Below are 19,912 nucleotides of genomic sequence, written 5' to 3'. Positions count from 1 at the left end.
ACAGTCTGATCTGATTAAATGTGAAAGTAACCCTCTTTCTAACCTAAATATGTCTTTTCCATTTTGGTCTCTAGGTGTGTCTCGCCGATGCTCTTGGCCTCTGAGGAGGAGTGAGCCTAGCCCAGCACCCCCTCCCCATGGGGCGCCCTGTTAGCCAGCATGCACTGCTGCTACTGCAGTGCATGCTGCTGCTCGGAGGCGTGGCCGGGAGGAGAGGGCCGGTGTTGCTCCCCGAGTCACCGTGTCACAAGACAGAGCACCCCATCATCCCCCACTCGGGTAAGAAAGGATCATGTGACTTGAGTCTTATAACAAAAGTTATGTGGGGTATGTGTCTAATGATGTGGATAGGCAACAATCTGTGTGTGTGTGTGGGGAAGAGAAATAACAATACACGCCTTTTGTTTGACTGAGCAAATTCTAACACACAGAAATGCATTCGTGAATGTCAGTCATAAGCAACCGCAAAACAATTCAATTTTATTGCACAGTATTATTAGTTTGTTAAATTAATCATCATTTCAGCTATAACTATTTTTTGTTATAACTAGAAGAAATGTTTTGGACATACGACCACAATAATGTGAGCGTTTTCCCTCTGCAATCTTATTATTCACCACAATATTGTTGTGAATGCTCGTCTCCCAACCGCTAATTGCAAATGTCTGACCTCTTTGGTTAATTTATTCCCTTTTGAATTCCCCCCCCCCCTTCCCTCCATATCTCCGATTACACAGGAGATGTATTTATGCTTCTGTTTATTACTTGCCGATGCAACTTTTGGGATGCGTATATTCCGCATCGAATTTCACTCTCCTTTCCCCTTCATCTTTCATGACTACGAACAACAATACTGGAGCATATCCATTCCAATCAATGCGGCACTGTCTGCAGAGCATGGAGTAGCATTGAGCTGTTTTCGGTCCCCTAAGCTTCCCAGTCAGATGATCACATTGCATTTAGTCCTGGGAGAAATGGACTGGAAGGTTCAGCAACGTGCGCAGACATCTGCATGCACGCAAGGACGCTTCTTGGAGAAGTGGCTGCCCAACACAATACGCTTTCTGCATAAAGGACAGTTAATCAACTTTGGTCAATTATAGTGCCGTGATTATTTGCATGACATTGTAGACACATCCTATTCTTTTCATTTGAAAGTTTCAGGGAGAACCTTCTGGCTCAATGCATGCATGTTTTTGGAAAGTGGGAGGAAGTGCTGCCTCGAAACTATATTCTGTCTTGCAAACAAACACTTTTGGGTTTAGCAACTGTCCATTTATCTCCAGGAAGGTCTCAAGTACCATTGGGTGACGTTAGAGACCGTAATCACTACGAACGGCATGTCCTGATGACAAAAAGTAGAGCATATGGGGCTCTTTTAAAAAGTTTCCAGTTACCTCCAGATTTAGATGCCACATGGGTCTCTCCCAGGCTTCTTCGAGCTTTTATTTTAAGTCTTACAAGTGTAAGATGTTGAATTGTACGACGTGTGGTTAACGTGGTATTACCAGAAATGTGTCTGAGACCAAGAGAATTGAAGCCTGTCAGAAATAGTAGTTGAAGTGGTCGCTCGAGGAAGTGTCATTGTATAGTCTGAAGAACATCAATCTGGTATTCTGGGAATGTAGTGGCTTCTGCTCTCCAATAAGGCACTATGTACAATTTGCAGTTGGAGTAAAACAGACTATCAAGGGACATACATTTTTGGCTCCACTTGAAACTTTATACAAGGTGATTTGGTTTAATTGCATAGTGGGTCCGTTGTTTATTCTTAGATCCGTATTTTTACTGAAACCTCGCGACATTGTCAACGTAAAGCCATCGAGCGTTTTTTTGGGCGGTTATTCCCACCATCGGCTCTCGTCAGAACCTTAAAAAAGAATCACTTCATTTGTCTCCCAACGATTAATCTTTGCCTTTGCTTGTGTCGTGGCCTGATGATAGCGTTTGCTCAGTTCAAACACATCTCCCGCTTCCAAGTCGCTAAGCATACAAAGCTTTTTCAGACCAAATTACAGCCTGTGGGGAAAAAAAAGCCTCGAGTCATAACAAAATATGCAGACACACATACGGGCACGGGTGATGAGAAACTTCTCGTTAAACCTATTATGTAGCTCTTGATGTGACTTGTTGTATGCTGATTGTTGTTTTTTTATTAAAGACTGCACTTCCAGGGTGCCAAGGCTATCCGTAGGCTGCCTGTTGAGACTATTAAATATTCCAACGTGGAACACTAAAGGCTGATCTGATCCCTCTGGTTGTGGTTGTGATCGTGGATGGTGCCAGCACACACTGATTATAGGGATCTATCTGATAGTTTGGGTTCAGTCGCTTTTGTGACTCTAGATAAGAAGATTAATACCATGGCTGCCAGTCCCCAAGTAAATGCATTGGCACGATTTGGAAATGAGCTGGCATCAATCTGTTCAAAGGTACAAATCCATCCATCAGTATGAATTTCACTCCCATTTTGTATGCTATATTATTTTTCTTTGTGTTTTATAGGCAACGTTGACCCAAAAGAGATAAGAGGAAAAAAACTACACTGGGAGTTACAAGATGTAAATGATTTGAAGCAATAAGGCATATACGCCTCCAGTCAAGATGGATTTTTTATTTTTTTATGACAAAGCGACCTTGGTTTATGAAGTTGTGTTCACACGGTAGCGTTGTAACTCATGCATACTGCAAAGTGCAACGTGCACTGTAGTAGTAAAATCATAACTACAATCAAGACTTGTATGACAAAACACTTGATGGCCATAAAAAAAAAAACAATAAAATAAAAAAAAGCACAACGGGAACTAAGTGCGTCTCATTGTGTGATGTGGCAACATATGCTTGCACCGTTGTGCGAATGAGCTCATTAAATGGTAACCTCAATGTCACAATTACAGACAGTGTAAGAAAAACCCTATAAAACGGAAAAACAGAAAGCACGGTGGTCAATCTTTAAATCTATTCTATGCACCTAGAGAAAAGTGGGAAATGTTTCTCTCTCTTGGAGATTGCGGGCTGGATGTGGAAGGGTGTGCCTCACATGGGTCGTAGCCTACTGGTGACCGTGGTTTTGTAAACTTGGCACAACACTTGGCTGACAGAACTGCTACTGTGGTGCAAAGATGAGAAGACTCGTCTCAGGTTTTCCCCCCTTCTTTATGTTGGTTTTTCAAATTGAGGGTTCTGAAAAGAAAATGCACTGTACGGCTCCATTCATAACATATATAGTGTTTATACAAAAGGTGTGCTCACCCTCAATATAGCTTCAGCTGAGGTGAAGCTTAAATGCACCATATGTCCTGTCTTTTCATTGTTCAAGGTAAGACTGGAAAAGTAGCCTAATATGTGATATTGAATGTCTTATTGCGGCCCAAAGCCCTTTAAGACCCGCTATATTAATAAAGTGTTTTATTTAACAAGGGTTCTTCAGTGTGCGTTTGAAAGGGGTTTAAAGGTTGTAAAGTGTGTTGTAAACAAGGCCATGGTCTCTGAGGAGGAGAGTTTATAGTTATACAGCTCAGACTGAAGTTCAAATTTTATCTTCTCTTCAACTGTGAGCAAAAGCAGGAAAAGCTTGCTATTGTTCTCACATGTCCTACTTGCTGACTTATGTGTCGTACATACCTATTTTTAACATGTTAATTGATTTTTAAAACGTTTGAGACTTCACAAGGCAAGGGAAAAAAAAAAAAAAAATTTTTAATGTACATTAGTCACTTATTTTCTTACATTGAATTTGAATATTTCATCAGACATTTGTCTGCATGATTTACTCTGTGCCTCAGGCCCAAAGCGTAGCCGCGGAAATAGGAGTGTCAGGATTTTTCCTTGTAAAATTTGCTTGTTTTTCTAGTAAGGAACCTCAGTAAGCTCAAGGTCTTCAACGCCCTTTACTTTTCGATTTTTGTGCGACCGAGCAGGTGTTTATTTTTTCAACTTCACGTCTGAACGGTTTCCTCCGGTGGACTTGACTGAATAGTTGCAATTCTCCTCCCGCCCATTACCACAGAGCTGTACTTAGAGTGAATTGACTCTTCATTTCTGTGCGAGCCTGCTGCCACACTCTATTTGAACCACTCCCAGTAAAAAAAAAACAAAAAAAACATCCACGCTTCAAAATTGGTTCCACATGCTGCCATTGTTGTCATCCTGGCTGCACCAGGCTGTAATGTTGAGCTCTGCCAGATTGTCGTGGCCTCTGATGCCGAGTGCAAATATTTATCCTTCCTGCCTTCAGCCGCTTCGTGTCGGAGTCGAGGAATAACAAATAGGATGTGAGCGATGGGGTGTTCTATTTTGAGGAGGAGGAAGACAGAGGTTAAGGGGGATATAACGGAAACCCGTGCAAGGGGGAACGAGGGATATGCATGTATGTACTTTGAGCTCATGTTGGCGCTGTTTTTAAAATCCTCACCCCCAGTGATGGTGTGTCTGATCCCGTCTGTGTGTGTGATCGTACCATCATCTCATTTGCATCTATCTCACATCTACCCATGTAACAAACTAAGAAATCTAGGAACGTCATTTTTGAACGCTATTTATTAGCTGGGGGCTCGTCTCCTCGCTCCCTTTGCTACTGAGTTAACGATAAGGTTGATTTGTTTGGCTCTGTGCGGGATCATAAAAATCTCCCCAGGGTGGCCTTATAAAAGAGCTATTTCAACCCTGAGCAAGGCACATAAATATCATAATAGCACAAATTTCCATGACTGTTGTAAAACCAAACTGGGATCGGGTGAACTACTGTGACTGGATGAGACCATCGACATCAATTAATGTTTATGGTCCTTGGCCTTATCACAAAAGGCTATAAATCCCGAGTGTTGTTCAGTTAGGACCTTTTGCCCCTGTTGCATACTTCAGCAAATGCTGTCTTCTTTCATTTTTTTCACACACAGACAAACACACACACTCCCGCGGGAAGTGGTGGAGATTTATGAGGTTGGGTTCGGCAAGCCTGTCGTCCCTCAGGTGGTGTCACAGAAACATTTGTATGCCAAGGATATAGGGGGGGAAAAAAAGTCAGGTTTAAGGATTGGTGCTTCTAAAAATGGGTCTCCATCCAGATAAAAGTAAATGGCGGATGTTCGGGTCAATTAAATGTTTCGGTGAAATTGACTGTGGAAACGTATCATGACAAGTGAAGTCGAGATCCATCGTGTGTGTTTTTGGAAGAAAGCAAGGGAAAGTACGAGATAGAGTTTGGTCCCAGTACATGAGCTACGACGCGCAGGTGTTGTTTGGGACGCTCTCGTTGTCTTTGTTTGGAATCGCTCGCAACTCCAGCATTTGTCACAGGAACACATTTTTGTTGGGGCTCGCTTTTGGTGCTATCAAGGGAACGCATGCTTTTATTCAAAATCTTGACAGGTGCGCCCAAAGAAGCAGACGCATTTTCCAGTATATTCAGGCTGTCATTTTGCTGTGTTTTAACCTTGACGGGGGAAAAAAAAGGCCGTCTGTATGAATTTAGATTTGTGGGAATCCAAACTTGCTCGATTTCTGGCACATAGACCAAGAGCAACTTCAGATGCACTTACTCCCACCTAAGAGGATAATTGTTGTTGAAGACTACACTTACAGAAAAGAACATATTATTTTGCCGACAGTGTTTAGAGTTTGATGGGCTTGCCACTTAGATGGTATCATCCAAATGGTACCCTTGGCACTGAAGTTTGACAGCTTGTACTGTGGAAAAGAAAGAATTATATACCTATTTTTTTCTTAGAGACTGCAAGCAAAGGTTGCAAAGAGTTAAATTACAAAAACTATGTATGATATTTTGTTTAACTTGTCTATTTAAAAGGCCATTTAACTAATAATGTCAGGTCTAATTGCAAAACGGACCCAAAATGGAGCAACTGATTATTTCCCCTCTTGATGTTTAATATTTGCGTCAAAATTCACATTGTTCAACTTGACTGCTGCGACATAAATAAGATCAATTTTTGTTACAGCCCTAATACAATTGTGGCATGATGAGTTATGAGGCACACAGATTGAACGTGAGATGAATGAATGATTGAGTATTCTGTTAATCCTATGAAATACCCAGACAGCAGACAGACTCTCCTCATGGCAAGCAAACTCCCTGGACCCGTGATTAGATTGGGTAAAGGTTAATGGCTCGGGTGCAAGGACGCCAGGTTTATGTCATTTGCCTGTCTGCAGTGATGTCTGTGTGTTTAAACATGCGGCTCACCATTTGTAAAACAGGTGCAAAAAAAAAATGCATTATTTGCAATCAACTATAAAAGTAGTGTTTTATAATGCTAGCCAGCTTATACAAGGTTAGCTTGAAATATTTGGCCAATTATGGCCTATAAATGGACTGAACAATACTAATTGTTTTTTTTTTTTACTGGTCCGAAATAACCTACTATCATTTCTTATTTTGCTACGGAGAATGATTGTCTTGGATGGTGACTATTTAGTCCATTCCTGGTCCAATTCAAATTGTGTGCACTTGAATAAACAGTGTATCAGTTGTCTGTGTGCATATGGCATCTCTCAAGTCTTCTTGTTCATTGTAATGCAAAATAAATGTGTCGCTGCTGTTGTAAACACTTGGAATTGCAAAACAACATCTGTGAACAGAAAGGAAGATGAAATTGTAAATCAAGGGTGACCCTTAGACTTGTTCTTTTGTTTTGTGTGCGTCGAGAGAAAAGTTACAATAAGACGGCTAATACATCTGTGCAGCTGTGTCTCGCCATCTTAACTGTGATTGGTTAACTCGCGTCCTTTGTTGCCATTGGCAGGGATGGAGCCGTGGATTTTCCGGTTCAAAGCAGAGGACACGGTGGATTATTCCCAGTTGACCTTTGATCCCAGCCAGAACGAACTGATTGTGGGTGCCAGGTAACTCAGACTTTTGTTTTTTTTTCCCCTTTAGTGTCTTTTCTACAATGTTTCACTTTTCCTTGTCATTGTGTTGTATTTTATTGCGCTTCACTGGTGCATTGCACGACCCCAGCTTTTCTTCAAAAGGCCAAGAAAAATGACTTTTGCTGAATCCTTTTCCTCAAAGGTCTTTTGGGGGCATAATAAAAAGAAAAACAAAAGTTGTAATGTTATGAAACTAAAGGTGGAATGTTTATGCCGTACCGCACAGCCTAATAATCAAGAAATATAACTAAGTAAAGACTTTATTCCTGAGGAATTTATATAACGTAACCCTAATACCTAATTTAAGATTCCCCATCTAGGCACTTTCTATTTTAGCTAAGATTGAGCTAATCCTGTCAGTGTGTGGGAGTAGGGCCACTCAGAAAAGTGATTTAATTCAGTCTTCACTCATCGCCAACTTCGACGTCTGCTGAGAGTCTAACTATGAAGGTGTTGTGGTTGGGCGCATAGATGGAGGCAAGCTGCGTTAGACGTGGGTGATAATGATGGGGACGAGGGATCGATGCAAATATCAATACGGTAAAAATCAGAGGCTGCACCGAGACATGCTTGATAGCTTCTCCTCAGGAAGATTGATAGATTTCGGTTTGTGTATAACAATGTGTGTGTGCATGCACGGAGGGAGTGTGACGCCGCGGTGCATGCCAAAAAGGAAGAAGAGTGACGAAAAGTTACAAGTGTAAGATATGAATGTTTACATGGAATTCATTTATTGACACTTTGAAATGGAATCTAAACCAATTCCTCCTGGATGATGATTTGTAGGACATGTAAAATACAGACTATTTTAAAAAGCGGCATCGAGAAAATGAAAGTGGTTCTCAAGGGTCTCCTGCTGGCTATGCAGCCATCTTGATACATTGTGGGTCAATAAAAAAATGATTTCTTGCCAGAGCGATCGCTCTTGTAAAGCGATGATTGTCAATGAAATCATTTTGCGGTTTGCCGAAGCAAAAGGCTTTAGGCAAGGTGGCGCGGGAGATTCACGACAAAGTTTCAGAGAATATGTTTCCTTTTTATATATTCACGCCACCGATGAAATAAAAGATTTGCAGTCACAAACTCTTCTCACCGTTTTTATTGTGTTGGGAGACGAGAGAAATGTTAGAAGGCAACCACCTCAATTTGTGTCTGGAAATAGTTTGTCTCCATTCAACTTGCTAAACGACTTTTCCAATTGAGGTTGAAATCTTCTGTTGCTGCAGTTGTTTGAGCTACTGAAATCAATGAAAGCAAAGGCTTATTTGAAATTCCAAGTCAAGCTGCCTTTTTAAAGATGTTGACACGCTCAAAATAGTTTACTTCTGAACTTCCTAAACTAGAAATCCCCCGTGGAATATTCCTCTATTTATATCTGGAATACCATACCTCACGTCATTCTCTTTTCCTTTTAGAAATCATCTCTTCAGGCTCAATCTCGAGGACCTAACACTGATCCAGGTGAGTGCAAATATTCCTCCGCCGTCTTACTTTCTAGCCCCGCCCCCTGGCTCCCAAGCAACACTTCTCATGCAGGATAAAGTAAGCTGAAACTACCCACAATTTAAAGCTGTCACGGTAAAAAACAGCTTTGCATCTCACACGTCACAATGTCTGCGCATCCTCTGGAGTGACAGCTTGTTTGCTTGTAAGCCTCTCACAAGGAAGGAAAAGAGTTGCTCGATTTCTTTTTTTTTTTTAAAGCACAAGTTGCTAAAATACAGTCGGAGTAGGAGTAGGGGTGCCATGCAAACAGATGTTCTCAAAATATATAGACACATCACTTGTTATTTTATGGATCCACTTTATTTGCAGTAATTGTATCTACAACCCTCAAAAGATTTGAACTCCATCCTCAGAACTGAACATGCAGTTCATAACATAATGTTGTTTCATATTAGTTTGAAATATTGCCCTTCAGTAGAAGAGCCGTTTGTCAGTAGAAATGTGGAAATGCAGTGACTCTGAAAATAATCCACGTAGGCGTTGTGGTTTAATCCCTGTTCTTTGAGTTTGGAAGATGACACCAAACCGTATTTCAAAAACTCATTTCAACTGAACTTTATTGAGAAATGTCGCACAGGCCGAGGAAGGATTCTTTTCCCGAGAGGACATTTCCCTTTGTTCTTAACATACAAATCGTAATGGAAAATTGTATGAAGGAGCACGATTGCACACACTTTGATGCTGATCCAACTACAGCAAGTGTGTTCCACTGGCGGAGCTAGGATTTTTTTCCTTGGGGGGACAAGAATATCTTTTTACAACCCCAAATAATTTTTCAAAGATGGGGGGGGTCGGAAAATACCCAAACATATTTCAGAAGGGTGGCAGTGTCCCCGCGGCCCTGCCTCTAGCTCCGCCCCTGTTTACTCCCAACTACAATTACTACTTCCTACATCTATCTCTTGGGGCATAATATAAACGTGAGGGGGCTGTAAAACAGTGTCAAGCCCACCAAGCAGTCAAAGTGTTGGTGCCTTGCTTAAGGCTACCTTGAGAACTAATATTTTTTCAACAGACCGTATTCTAAGGCTTTTGTGGCAATGTAACTTTTTCATGCCTAATTGAGCCTTGCATGTACTCCTGCCCCCTGCAGAGCTAAACCTTTGAGGCTCCGCACTCTTCACATACAAACATTGATACATCCAAGGTTTGTTTGTTGTCGGTAGCAGCGAGAGTTCTTTGATGGCGAGACAGCCGCTGATGTTTGCCATTTAAAATCCCAGAAGAACCAGTGGAGAGATTGAGGGGTAAAAAAGAAAAAAAAAAAGGCAACAGGGGATTGAGAATGGCTGAATAGAACAAAGAGGGACGAGTGGCAGCCATGTAAACACAAAGCTGCCTGGAAAGCAAAATGAGAAAAATGATGAAATGACATAGGAGGCAAGGCCAATTCTGGTGGAAAGGAGGGTGGTGTGAGACGCAAGAAAAAGCTCAGGCAGTCTCGATTGGATGCTCACGCATGCTTTGTGAAGCTCAACCTCCCTTCTTTAATCCGAGATTCAATGGGGGAGATTTCCACCAATCCTATCAATTAATCCCTCATTTCCAGACCACAAGACGTTCACTTGGTCAAACAAAAGTTAAGACGCCGTCAAACTTTTGTCTATGCTGGTCACACTCTGTGATGCAAGTGAATAAAATAAAAAAAAGCAGCTTGAAACTTAGAAGCGACCCAGGTGCTCGTCCCTGCTTTGCATTTGACTGGAGACGATTTTTCCATGTCAGGCAGAAGGCTGAGTGCAAGTGTGGAATTTTAAAGAGCAAAGATGCTCTTTTACCGTTTACACCTTGGGAAGTATTTTCTTTCCTTTTGTGGCTTCTAAAAAAATAATACTGTGCATGCATTGGAATTTGATTACCTCACTGGTTATACATTCATATAGTAATATACATTTGTATTGATGTTAGCGACTGCAATATTGTTTTTCTCACATTTCAAGAGGTGTTTGTGATCCTATGCACTTAAAAAAAAAAAGAAGGATGTGGTGAGCATGGGCTTGAATAGTAAACGTATGAAATATTTCTTGCGCCTTTGAAACCTTTAGTGACTTTATGACAAAATCTATCATATGTATGTTGAGTCCTTTTTCAAACTGGAATGACTTTATGGAGGATTTAAGGGATACACTTCTCTGCCTTGTTGCACATATCAGCGCCAGACTCACAAGATCCACTGAAACCAGAAACCATAATTTGAGTGTCAGCTACACTCGGTGGTCAGAAAATAGAGGGAAAGAAACACAAGATCGGGGACAGATACAGAATTCTAAACTGTAATATAGTCACCACACATCACTGTCTCTTCAAAACGAAAAAAAAAAATGTTAGACCTTGCTCTGTGAGTTCATCTTCCCTTTTCCTTTCATGGTTGGAGTTGACATATGCTTCTTTAGATGTTTTTATTCCCACAGCCTGTCGTGGCTTTTGTCTTCCTGTCAACCTCCACCCTCGTCCTCGCTTATCAGCGGAAAACTGTCAAGAGCAAACAGCTTGTACTTTCTCCTTGCCCTACTTTATAACACCTTCAGGCCACAATAAAAGAATCTAACCAATTTAAGAGTTTTACAAATTCCACTCATTGGTCACAAAATTTGTTGTCTTTCGCTCAAAGTCAGCAGGGGACATGCATTGGCTCATCGACCACACTAACGAGGACAAGAACTATCGAAAAGGATCGGACCAGGATGGTACATTTGACTTCCCACGCCCTTGCCAGCCAATTCGGCACATCTCTTTTATCAATCAGTCCCTTTCAAAGGAAAATTGCTCAAGCAGGGCATTTGCCTGAAGTGAACCTTCAGGCAGCCGTGGCACGTATTCAGATAATGCGCGGTGACATCCGTGTTAACATCTGGGACAGTGATAATGGCTTCCAACACAAAGGGGGGGTTGGGGGTGTTAGACTTGACACTCTGGTCACACCCCTTACACTCAAGCGGCACTGACGTTGCCGGACTGCATTGTCTCTATATCACATCAATGTAGTAATTGAGGTAGGCAACACTACAGCAGTAATTCAATACTGCAAATTGCACAGCGTAGAGTTTTCCAGCAATCTTCCACTTCCATGCCATTCGTCTACCCTACTGCAATTTTGGAGCTGATCCTGTATGTTGCAGCCCATTTTGGTCACAATTGCACCCTTGGTTTAATAACACACTTTACACCTTTTTTAATGATAGCCCTGAAAGCCATAACTGAAGGGGGCTGAAAGAATGTAGCTGAGCTTTTTGAAAAATGAAAATAAAGTCCTCAAGCTTCGTATTTAATTCTTCATCCAATTGAGAAATTTTGGACCGTTTGCTGCTACTAAAAGCATGCAACATGGGCTTTTGGGAAATGTTTTAAAGAAGATTGCCAGCTTGGCGTCGTCACAGATTTGACATTAGTGAGGTCTAACATTAAAAAAAACAACTATTCTCGACAGACAATTGCCAAACTAATTTGAGTGGCACTTCAGACCTCATGTGATGTCAGTCAACCATTTTTTTTTTCCATAAATGAGATCACTCGAGCATCAAAAAAATGTCTGGAATATTAGTTATTCACCGAGTCCAGCTTTCACTCACAGTGCAGCCAGACAAGCGGCAGCATGAGTTTTCTTTGCTCATAATAATGTCCTTTTTACAATTCAGCTCATCACTCCTTGGCTAACTATTTCACTCAGCCCACATTCTTGCCCTCATTCTGACAGACGTCTAAAGTAGGCTCTATCTATTTGTTGTTTATGTCCTGTCCTTGGTTTCTATTCATCTCCCCCGTCTCAATGGGTATCTGTACATCACTCACGGCTTGTTTGCAGTCACAACTTAGTATAAGGCCAGACGAGATGCTCCTACGTGTTGATGAATCACGTCAAAAAACTGCTCACGCTGCGTAGTAGCGGCGCTTGAGCGACACAAATATGTTTTTATTATCACGCTCTGCCTTGAGTTCACACCTCTCCCGATGTGCAGGGAAATCCCTGCTGCTTCTTTTCTGAATGTTCCATTTTGATAACTAAATCAATAATAATACATTTGCAGTGTCATTAAAAAGCTTTTTGTTTTGCTGCATTGAAATAATCTCAAGTGTTGTCGTCCTTTCAGAAGGCCATTTTAATTATATAATAACAAGAGGTGTTAAAAAGAAAAAAAAATTGCAGGATAATGATGATGCTTTGCTCTGAAAGCTCAAAATCCAATTCCGCTGGGACTTGGCTGAGCTGCTCCTATATGTGGTTCACATCTGTGGCCACAGATAGAATATCCAGTTTACGACTGGAATTTAAATTGACTAGGTCACAGTAAGAAGAGAAAAGCTAGCTCACATTAATATGCAATGGGATCTTTAAATGGGACCAGATTCTCTCACCTTTCGACTCCATTTAAGCTTTTTCCTAATGCTGACAATATGGATATGCAATTATTCATATGTGCATGGTTTGAAAATGGATGCCTTTATAAAGATAGGAAAAGCGCTTCGAAAAGAAAAAAATCAATTACGACACAACCACATACTTGGGTTAATCAATCATTTTGGGTTAGATGTTAATTTCTGCAGAGACACTATTAAGGATTTTTACCACTTGTCCACTTTGGATCTCTCAGTGCCAGCCAAGTTTTCTACTGACAAGTTTCCATCTATCACAAGCAGTGGCGATGCCATCCTGAGGCAAACACTTATTTCATGAATTAAGAAGTCGTATCAACGACTGCCGTTGTCGGTCTCGCATGTAAATCACCTTGACGTCCTCCTGCACTTGTGTTATGCTTTGGAATCTTTCTTTTTTTATTTACCCCAGCTCACACATCAATCACATTGGCATTCTGCTCTGCACTCTAGCTTCTTGAGGACTGCGCTCGGCACCCACTTTAATTGGATTTTGTGTCTGTATCTAACGTGGCCTTGCGAACTGGCTCTGTATGTGTGTGTTCACGCGTGGGGCTGAGGATGATGAGAACATGACAAATTCATTCACCACTGGCCTCTGCTTAAAGTCACCCCGCCCACCAATCTGCGTGGCGAAATCGCTGATGCGGGTAGCGAAACACTGACATGATTTTCCCCATAATGTTTTTCTGATTTTTCTTTTCTTTTCTTTCTTTCCGCAGGAAGCTGAGTGGCACTGTGATGAATTTACTAAGGGAGCTTGCTTCAGCCGAGGAAAGTCCGAGGTATGACATCCGCGCATTTCAAGTATCACAAAGAAAGCAGTTTATAAATTGAAAATATTTATATGATATATTTAGAAATATAAATGATCACTTATGTCATTATACAGTTTCAGAACTTCTGGATCAGAGGGAACAAAATGTGTTGTGATTAAGTTTCCAGGTCTGATTTGTGTTTTCAAAACAACACACCAAATATCAATGCTTTTGTTTTAATGACTTAAAAAAATGGTTTCAACTATGCTGGTATCAAACACAAATATACACTAACACAGATAAAAACACTACCTCATCCACTTGTAGAGGTAGTTTGAAGGTCACCCAATGTCAGGGGACCTCTTTAGATGGTGCAGTGCATGCTCAGCGCAATAACAAACATTGTTAAATACTACTGAGCGTGTCAAACAATATTATCCCAGTAAAGAAATCATTGTTCAACATCATTTGTAAAAACCATTTCACACAAAAAAAAATATCAACAATTGCCATATCTCATTCCTAACTCGCATTGCACAAATATTTTGATTTTTTTTTCTTCAATTGGCACTCTTCAAATTGTTTTTTTTTTCTATTTCCTTCACTAATGTGTCACTTCTCTTTGGTTATGACGGAAGATGGTGGAAGGCAAAGGGTCTGGAAAAGATATCGGTGGCTTTCATTCCAGATCTCCTCCTTCAGGTGTGTCCTTTATAGAGATTGGCGGTAATGGCGGGAAAGGATTTAGTATATCGTCCTGCTCTATAGGTTTTTTAGTACAGCAGTTTGTCCATCGGAGTAATTGGTCAAACGTATTGTGTGTGCGGTATTGGTTTCTATTAGGCGGCGTCTCGTCGTCTTTGGTCTTTCTCCTAACGTACTTGCAGTATTTTTCCGGGATCCCGCAAGCCTTGAGTTCTTTTAATCTCTCCTCCTTACATTCCTCCAGCCACTGACTCTTCTGCTGAATCTTCTCCTTCATGTTGCCAAACTCAAGGAGTCGATCCCTGCGCCGAGTTAAAGCCATCTGCTCGCGTTCCCTCAACTGCTCCTTGATGCTTTCTAAATGCACATAAGCATCCCTCGTTCGCTTTTTCTCCCGTTCCTCATCCCTGCGTATGGCCTCCTGCGTACACTTGATCACCCGGTCAAACTCGGCCTTCTCTTTGGAAATCTCCACGGCCTCGTAGCGCTTTTTCCAAACGAGCTGCTTGTCGCGCTCAGCCTGGATTTTACTGTTCATAACCAACCTGTCAAGCCGTTTGATTTGACAGTCCTTTTCTACATCGGCTTTTTCTCTCATTTCCTGATAGCGGTCGCAGGCAAGGCTTCTGGACAGCAACTCGTTGTCTGCCTCATGCTTGAACGCGAAAAGGTCCTTTTCAATGATCTGACGCTTTCTTTGCTCGCCAGCCTTTATGTCCTCTTTCTTTTTCATCGCCGCCTTTCTTAACGCTGCCAACTCCTTGTCAAGGATACTTGGGCCTTTGGCTTTTGCGAGAATCCGCTCATGCTCGGCCTGCGAAAGGCTGATTGTCCGCACGTAGAGCTCATCGCGTGGAACTCGGACATTGTATATAAAGCCTTGGTTGCAGATAACAATCGTCTTTTTTGGCTGCATTCGTATCAAAGGAACCCTCTGGTTGGACTCGACTCCATATTTAGCTTCATCAGGTTGAGCCAGCGGGTCCTTCATGCAGTATCGACCCTGCCTGGCCAAAGATGAAGCCGCCACACTCATGATTCCCTGTTATTTGGTCCCAATGTAAAAAAAAAAAAGAAAAAATATTCATGTAAAAACTCCGATATTATTGTTGTCGCATCTGTCCTTACAGATACGATGTCAAAACAAAGACCGACATGTAAAGATTCACTACTTTAAAATAGAGGTGGTTGATGACATCACAAATTGAGAACAATCACAACATCACTATGAAGTCACAGTTGGCTTTGTCACTGAGAGACCATAACATGACATCACATCCACAAGATCTGTTGGTCTTGCTGATCAATTCTAAAGATACATATCACATATGTACCCGTTTTTTTTGTGATTTGACGCCAACCGATTTCAACGATGCATCGAGAGATACGCAATTCCAGACGGGAGCACTTTTCCCTCAATATTATACCTGAAAAGTTTTTATCAAACTGGGCGGCAACTCCTTACTGGACAACATTTCTCAGTGGCTTTGGTTGATGATACCAACTCAGCGGAACCAAATATCCCAGAAAATGGATTGCCCATGGTAAGAAAATAAGCACAGTGTCACAATTATTCTTCCCTAAACATTTTCTTTATATCCAACACTCCCTAAAACGAGTAAGGCGGGTTAAATGACCTTTGGCTAAAACCAAACTATGGCAGGGTTTTTACTGTCTGGACCCAGATTTGACACCTCTTTGGGAGAAGAAGTGTAGAGGATAGAAAAGAGACACTGAAAAGTGTTTGTTTGTTTTAGTACCACAGATAAGGTTCGGCACTTTGACAACAAAAAAGTCAGGTGATTGTATACAAATGCCATGTTTACTGCATCCAAACATGGAGCGTTAATATCTACCTAGCACCAACATAAAAAAAAAAGTGGGGAAGGGGTTCTTGGTTAATTTCATTGACCTGGCAAACATTTGCAGTCAATAATTGTTTTTGTCATTTCTAATGACGGTAAGATCGACACAAAAGATTTAAGATTCGTTCAACAGTTTCCTGCCGATAATAGTCAGGCGGAAAAAAATGTCATCAGAATACTTCCTTGGTCTTGTCATGAAGGACTGTTGTTAGAGTCTGATAAAACTGCCGTTATGACAGCCATTGTTTACAAACTTGCAGTCATCCGTCAATGTCGGAACCACGTTTGGCAGTATATCCGTTTTACTCCATGTTGGTCAAAGATCATTGTGCATGGTACTGGAATTGTTTGGATTTTGCTCCAGCTTCTGCCGACTTCTTCTCAGCATATTTGTAATATTTGTCCGGAATCCCAGAAGCTTTGAGATCGCTCAGCCTCGCCTCCTTGAGCTCATCGATGCATTTATTTTTGAGCTTAACATCATCGGTCTCGTGTTTGGCCATGTTTATCCTCTCCTGACGTATGGTGGCGGCAGCGACCTCCTTTTCCCTTATCTGTTCTTTTAGTACCTCTAAATGGAGGAGCTGCTTCTCCTTCCGCCTCTTCTCCCTCTCCTCAACCTTGTTGAGGGAGTCCTGATGATACTTGAGCATCTGCTCAAACTCGGCCTTCTCTTTGGCAATCTCGACTGCCTCGCAGTGTTTTTTCCACTCAAATTGGGTGTCCAGATCAGACTGGATCTTACAACGCTGAATACGGGTGTCCAGTTTTTGAATCTGACTGTCCTTCTCCATTTGGGCTTTACACCGCATGTGCTGATAACGTTCAAAGCTCTGCTTCTGAGATGGTAAGTCAGTTTCTGCCTCCAGAGCAGAGCGACGGTCCTTCTCAATCATCTGCCGTTTCCTTTCTTCCGCAGCTTTAATGTCATCGATTTTCTTTTGGGAAGCCTTTTCCTCCGCCGGTAAAGTCTTCTCCTTGGTTCTAGCGAGGATTCGGTCGTACTCAGAAGCCGAAAGACTGAATTGATTTCCAGGTACTTCCTCACGTGGAACTCGGAAAGTACGAACCTCTCCTCTGTTACAAATCAGAATTTGCTTTTGTGGCTCGTTTTGACGGGGAGGAATAGAAGGTTTCTTATCTGATTTGGAAGTTTTCTTTTTGTTGCTCATCCCAAATAGACCTCCATCCAGTACCAGCTTTTTCTCCTTGATATCGAGGAGCTGGAACCCACGCACACAAACCTGAGCGTGACATGGGTCGCAGATGGACGGTGCAGAAAACAATGAATGCTCTCAACCATATTGGAAGATGAACCCAACCATTTGTCACCTTTTTGATACTTTCAGAATGTAACGAGGACACAAGTTGAAGTAGCATCAAAGTAAATGCTTGACCGTTCTTTTAACTGTCAGTGACATCATAGAGTTGTCATTGTGACATCATGTGTTGGCTCTGATCAATTTCCAGACACTTTTGCATCAGCTTTTGTCACTAACAAGGAAATATGTTTGGCGTACCAAACAGCAAACTAGAACAAAATGACACAAAACGTTAAACAAAGCATGCTCGTGCGTGTCAACCTATAGTTAACTTGACATGATTTCCATCTTTCGCAGTCAGGCAGAGGCTATCTATCCGGCAAGGGATCGTTTCCTTGAATTACAGTCCAATCCTACCGCAGTCCTTGAGAATAAAATTGTTTTCCTCACCTCCCCTGTGAGCAAAGACTCATGTGGTTTACACTAAGAATAGCAATAAAGGGCTTCCTTCTCCTGCTACTGACAAGCATTTTGTGGCTTATCTGGCAGAATAAACCACCGGTAAGCTATTGTTAAGACATAGCGCCTATGCTTTCAGTAAATTTCAAAGTGATTGTTTTTTTCTCTCTCTCTCTCTAATGCCCTTATCTGTTCTTCTATTAAATATTTGATTCACTTTGACTAAGAATTGAGGTGACACGGCTTGATTGCTTTGTCATTTAAAACAAAACTATAACAGCCTGGGTATTACAAATACAGTCATGGAACATTAGTGGAGGCGTTTTGGTAAACAAGACTGGGAAATATTAACGATGCCATTATTTATTGTAGGACTGAGATGTTAGAAAGACTTAGAATTACACAAGCATAATATACATAGTGGAATGCTTTTAAGTTAGCACAGCTGTAGGCATAAAAGTGCAGCAGCACAGTAATAGAAGTGCAAAGTAGCAACTTCTCATCAAACATTCATTTACTGTACTTAGCGCATGTAAATGAGACATTTTCAGAGTCAACTTCCATCTTGACCTGAAGGAAGATATATCAGAAGGGTAAAATTGCTGTGGCTATTTTCCCATAAGCATCTCAGGCACGAGCAGCTTTTACAAGGTTTTCGATTGCTACATAGGCTCCCTCGACAATTCAAACGACGGAACCTTGCGAGAATTTACGTATCTGGGGGGCGAAAAAACAATCGCTGCACTCTTGACACGTGAACCGGTCACTGTTGTTCTATTTGTCGTGGGCTTGTTGATGGAGATCGCAAGTAAAACTTTGCTGAAAGCCTGACGGCAAAGTTCACACCGGCAATCAATCATTTGATAAGTCAATCACACTGTCACCTCGTTTTATTTCTCGTGAGGCTCTCGCTAAGTGCTTTGCTGCAGGCCTACGCCAAAGTCTGAATGGAAAGGGAGAGTCGAGAACAGAGTGGCAGTGTGTACTAAACCGTAGTGGAGAGCAAAGTGAATTGATTCGTGTAGGGAGGCAAAAAGCTGAGAAGAAACATGATTGAGTGAAGTATATCAAGCTACACTCAAGACAATTTTCTAAACTCTTCCCCTCTTGCCTTTACTGTGTTTTGTCGTTTGGCGACCTGATCCAGATGAGCGGCATTAGACTTGATCATATGATATCAAGCCTCGACCATGTTTGAGAGTGGCCCTCCCGTGGTTTCAGGTGTTTTGTCTCACAAAGTTTCATTTAGTCCGCTCGTCAATAGGTAGACACCGGATCGGCTTCCAGCTGCTAACTAACCATCATCGGTTTTTGCTGTGTTTCCGCAGGAGGAGTGCCAGAACTACATCAGGGTGCTGCTTGTCAATGGAAACAGGCTGTTTACCTGCGGGACCAATGCTTTCACTCCTATCTGCACCAACCGAACGGTATGAACATCAAATGATTTCACTTGGATCATGAGATTATGACCCAAACACCAATAACATTTGTACCTCGTGTCAGCACGCCATTGGAAATCCCAGAGAAGTACAGAGCAGCATTTTAAATGCGGCGCTATTTATCAAAGTCTACATCTCACAGCGGGATGCTTTCATGATTTAATATAGCCATGACACCTCTCACAGGGGATAACGTTCAAATGTCATGACATTATTATTGCGGTATATCATCAAACGCCATATTAACCCACTGATGGATTGTTAACACACAGCGGACATTAAAGTCACAAACGGATGTTGGTTGTGCACAAAAAGAAAGTTATCAGAGTTGACATTCTGTTTAATAGAAACCAAACTTTTCCACTTCTGTTGAAAGATATATAGATGACGCAAGTCTCTAAAATCCGCTGGGTTGTTTTGGCAACCCCTAAATAATATCAAATAATGTTCTTTCAATGGTTAATTGACACTGTAAAAGAATGCTAAATGCTAAAAACAGAGCTATTTCTGGCTTTTAGAGACTGTCCATGTTGCACAGTTGCTGGCTGCACTATCCACTATCTTTAGATTTCTTTCCTCTGGGATGCACAGCTGATCTATCATTGCTCTTCCTTAAATGGCCCAGAACGGACTTGTCCGTCCGGCCCACAGAAGGCATC

The 19,912-nt window shown here is 41.6% G+C and overlaps 1 protein-coding gene and 1 long non-coding RNA gene across 3 annotated transcripts in view; one reads left to right on the top strand and one right to left on the bottom strand.

The window, feature by feature from the left end:
• The window catches only part of LOC119139145, a 72,245-nt gene that overhangs the window by 22,456 nt on the left and 29,877 nt on the right, over nt 1-19,912 (bottom strand). The gene's annotated exons all lie outside the window — the stretch shown is intronic.
• sema5a (sema domain, seven thrombospondin repeats (type 1 and type 1-like), transmembrane domain (TM) and short cytoplasmic domain, (semaphorin) 5A) overlaps nt 1-19,912 on the top strand; it is a 69,235-nt gene that overhangs the window by 19,772 nt on the left and 29,551 nt on the right. For both annotated transcript variants that reach the window (XR_005101305.1, XM_037279561.1), the window contains exons 2-6: nt 75-279; nt 6,762-6,861; nt 8,304-8,349; nt 13,488-13,550; nt 19,143-19,241. Coding sequence is in view for 1 of the 2 variants with exons in the window: in XM_037279561.1 (XP_037135456.1) it covers nt 138-279; nt 6,762-6,861; nt 8,304-8,349; nt 13,488-13,550; nt 19,143-19,241 (450 nt within the window). In the remaining variant the exon portion in view is untranslated. The remainder of the gene's footprint in view (nt 1-74; nt 280-6,761; nt 6,862-8,303; nt 8,350-13,487; nt 13,551-19,142; nt 19,242-19,912) is intronic.

The sequence above is a fragment of the Syngnathus acus genome, chromosome 20 (genome assembly GCF_901709675.1).
Source record: "Syngnathus acus chromosome 20, fSynAcu1.2, whole genome shotgun sequence".
Classification (NCBI taxonomy): Eukaryota; Metazoa; Chordata; class Actinopteri; order Syngnathiformes; family Syngnathidae; genus Syngnathus; species Syngnathus acus.
Note: the sequence above shows the minus strand (reverse complement) of the source record. Positions and strands in the feature narration are given on the sequence as shown.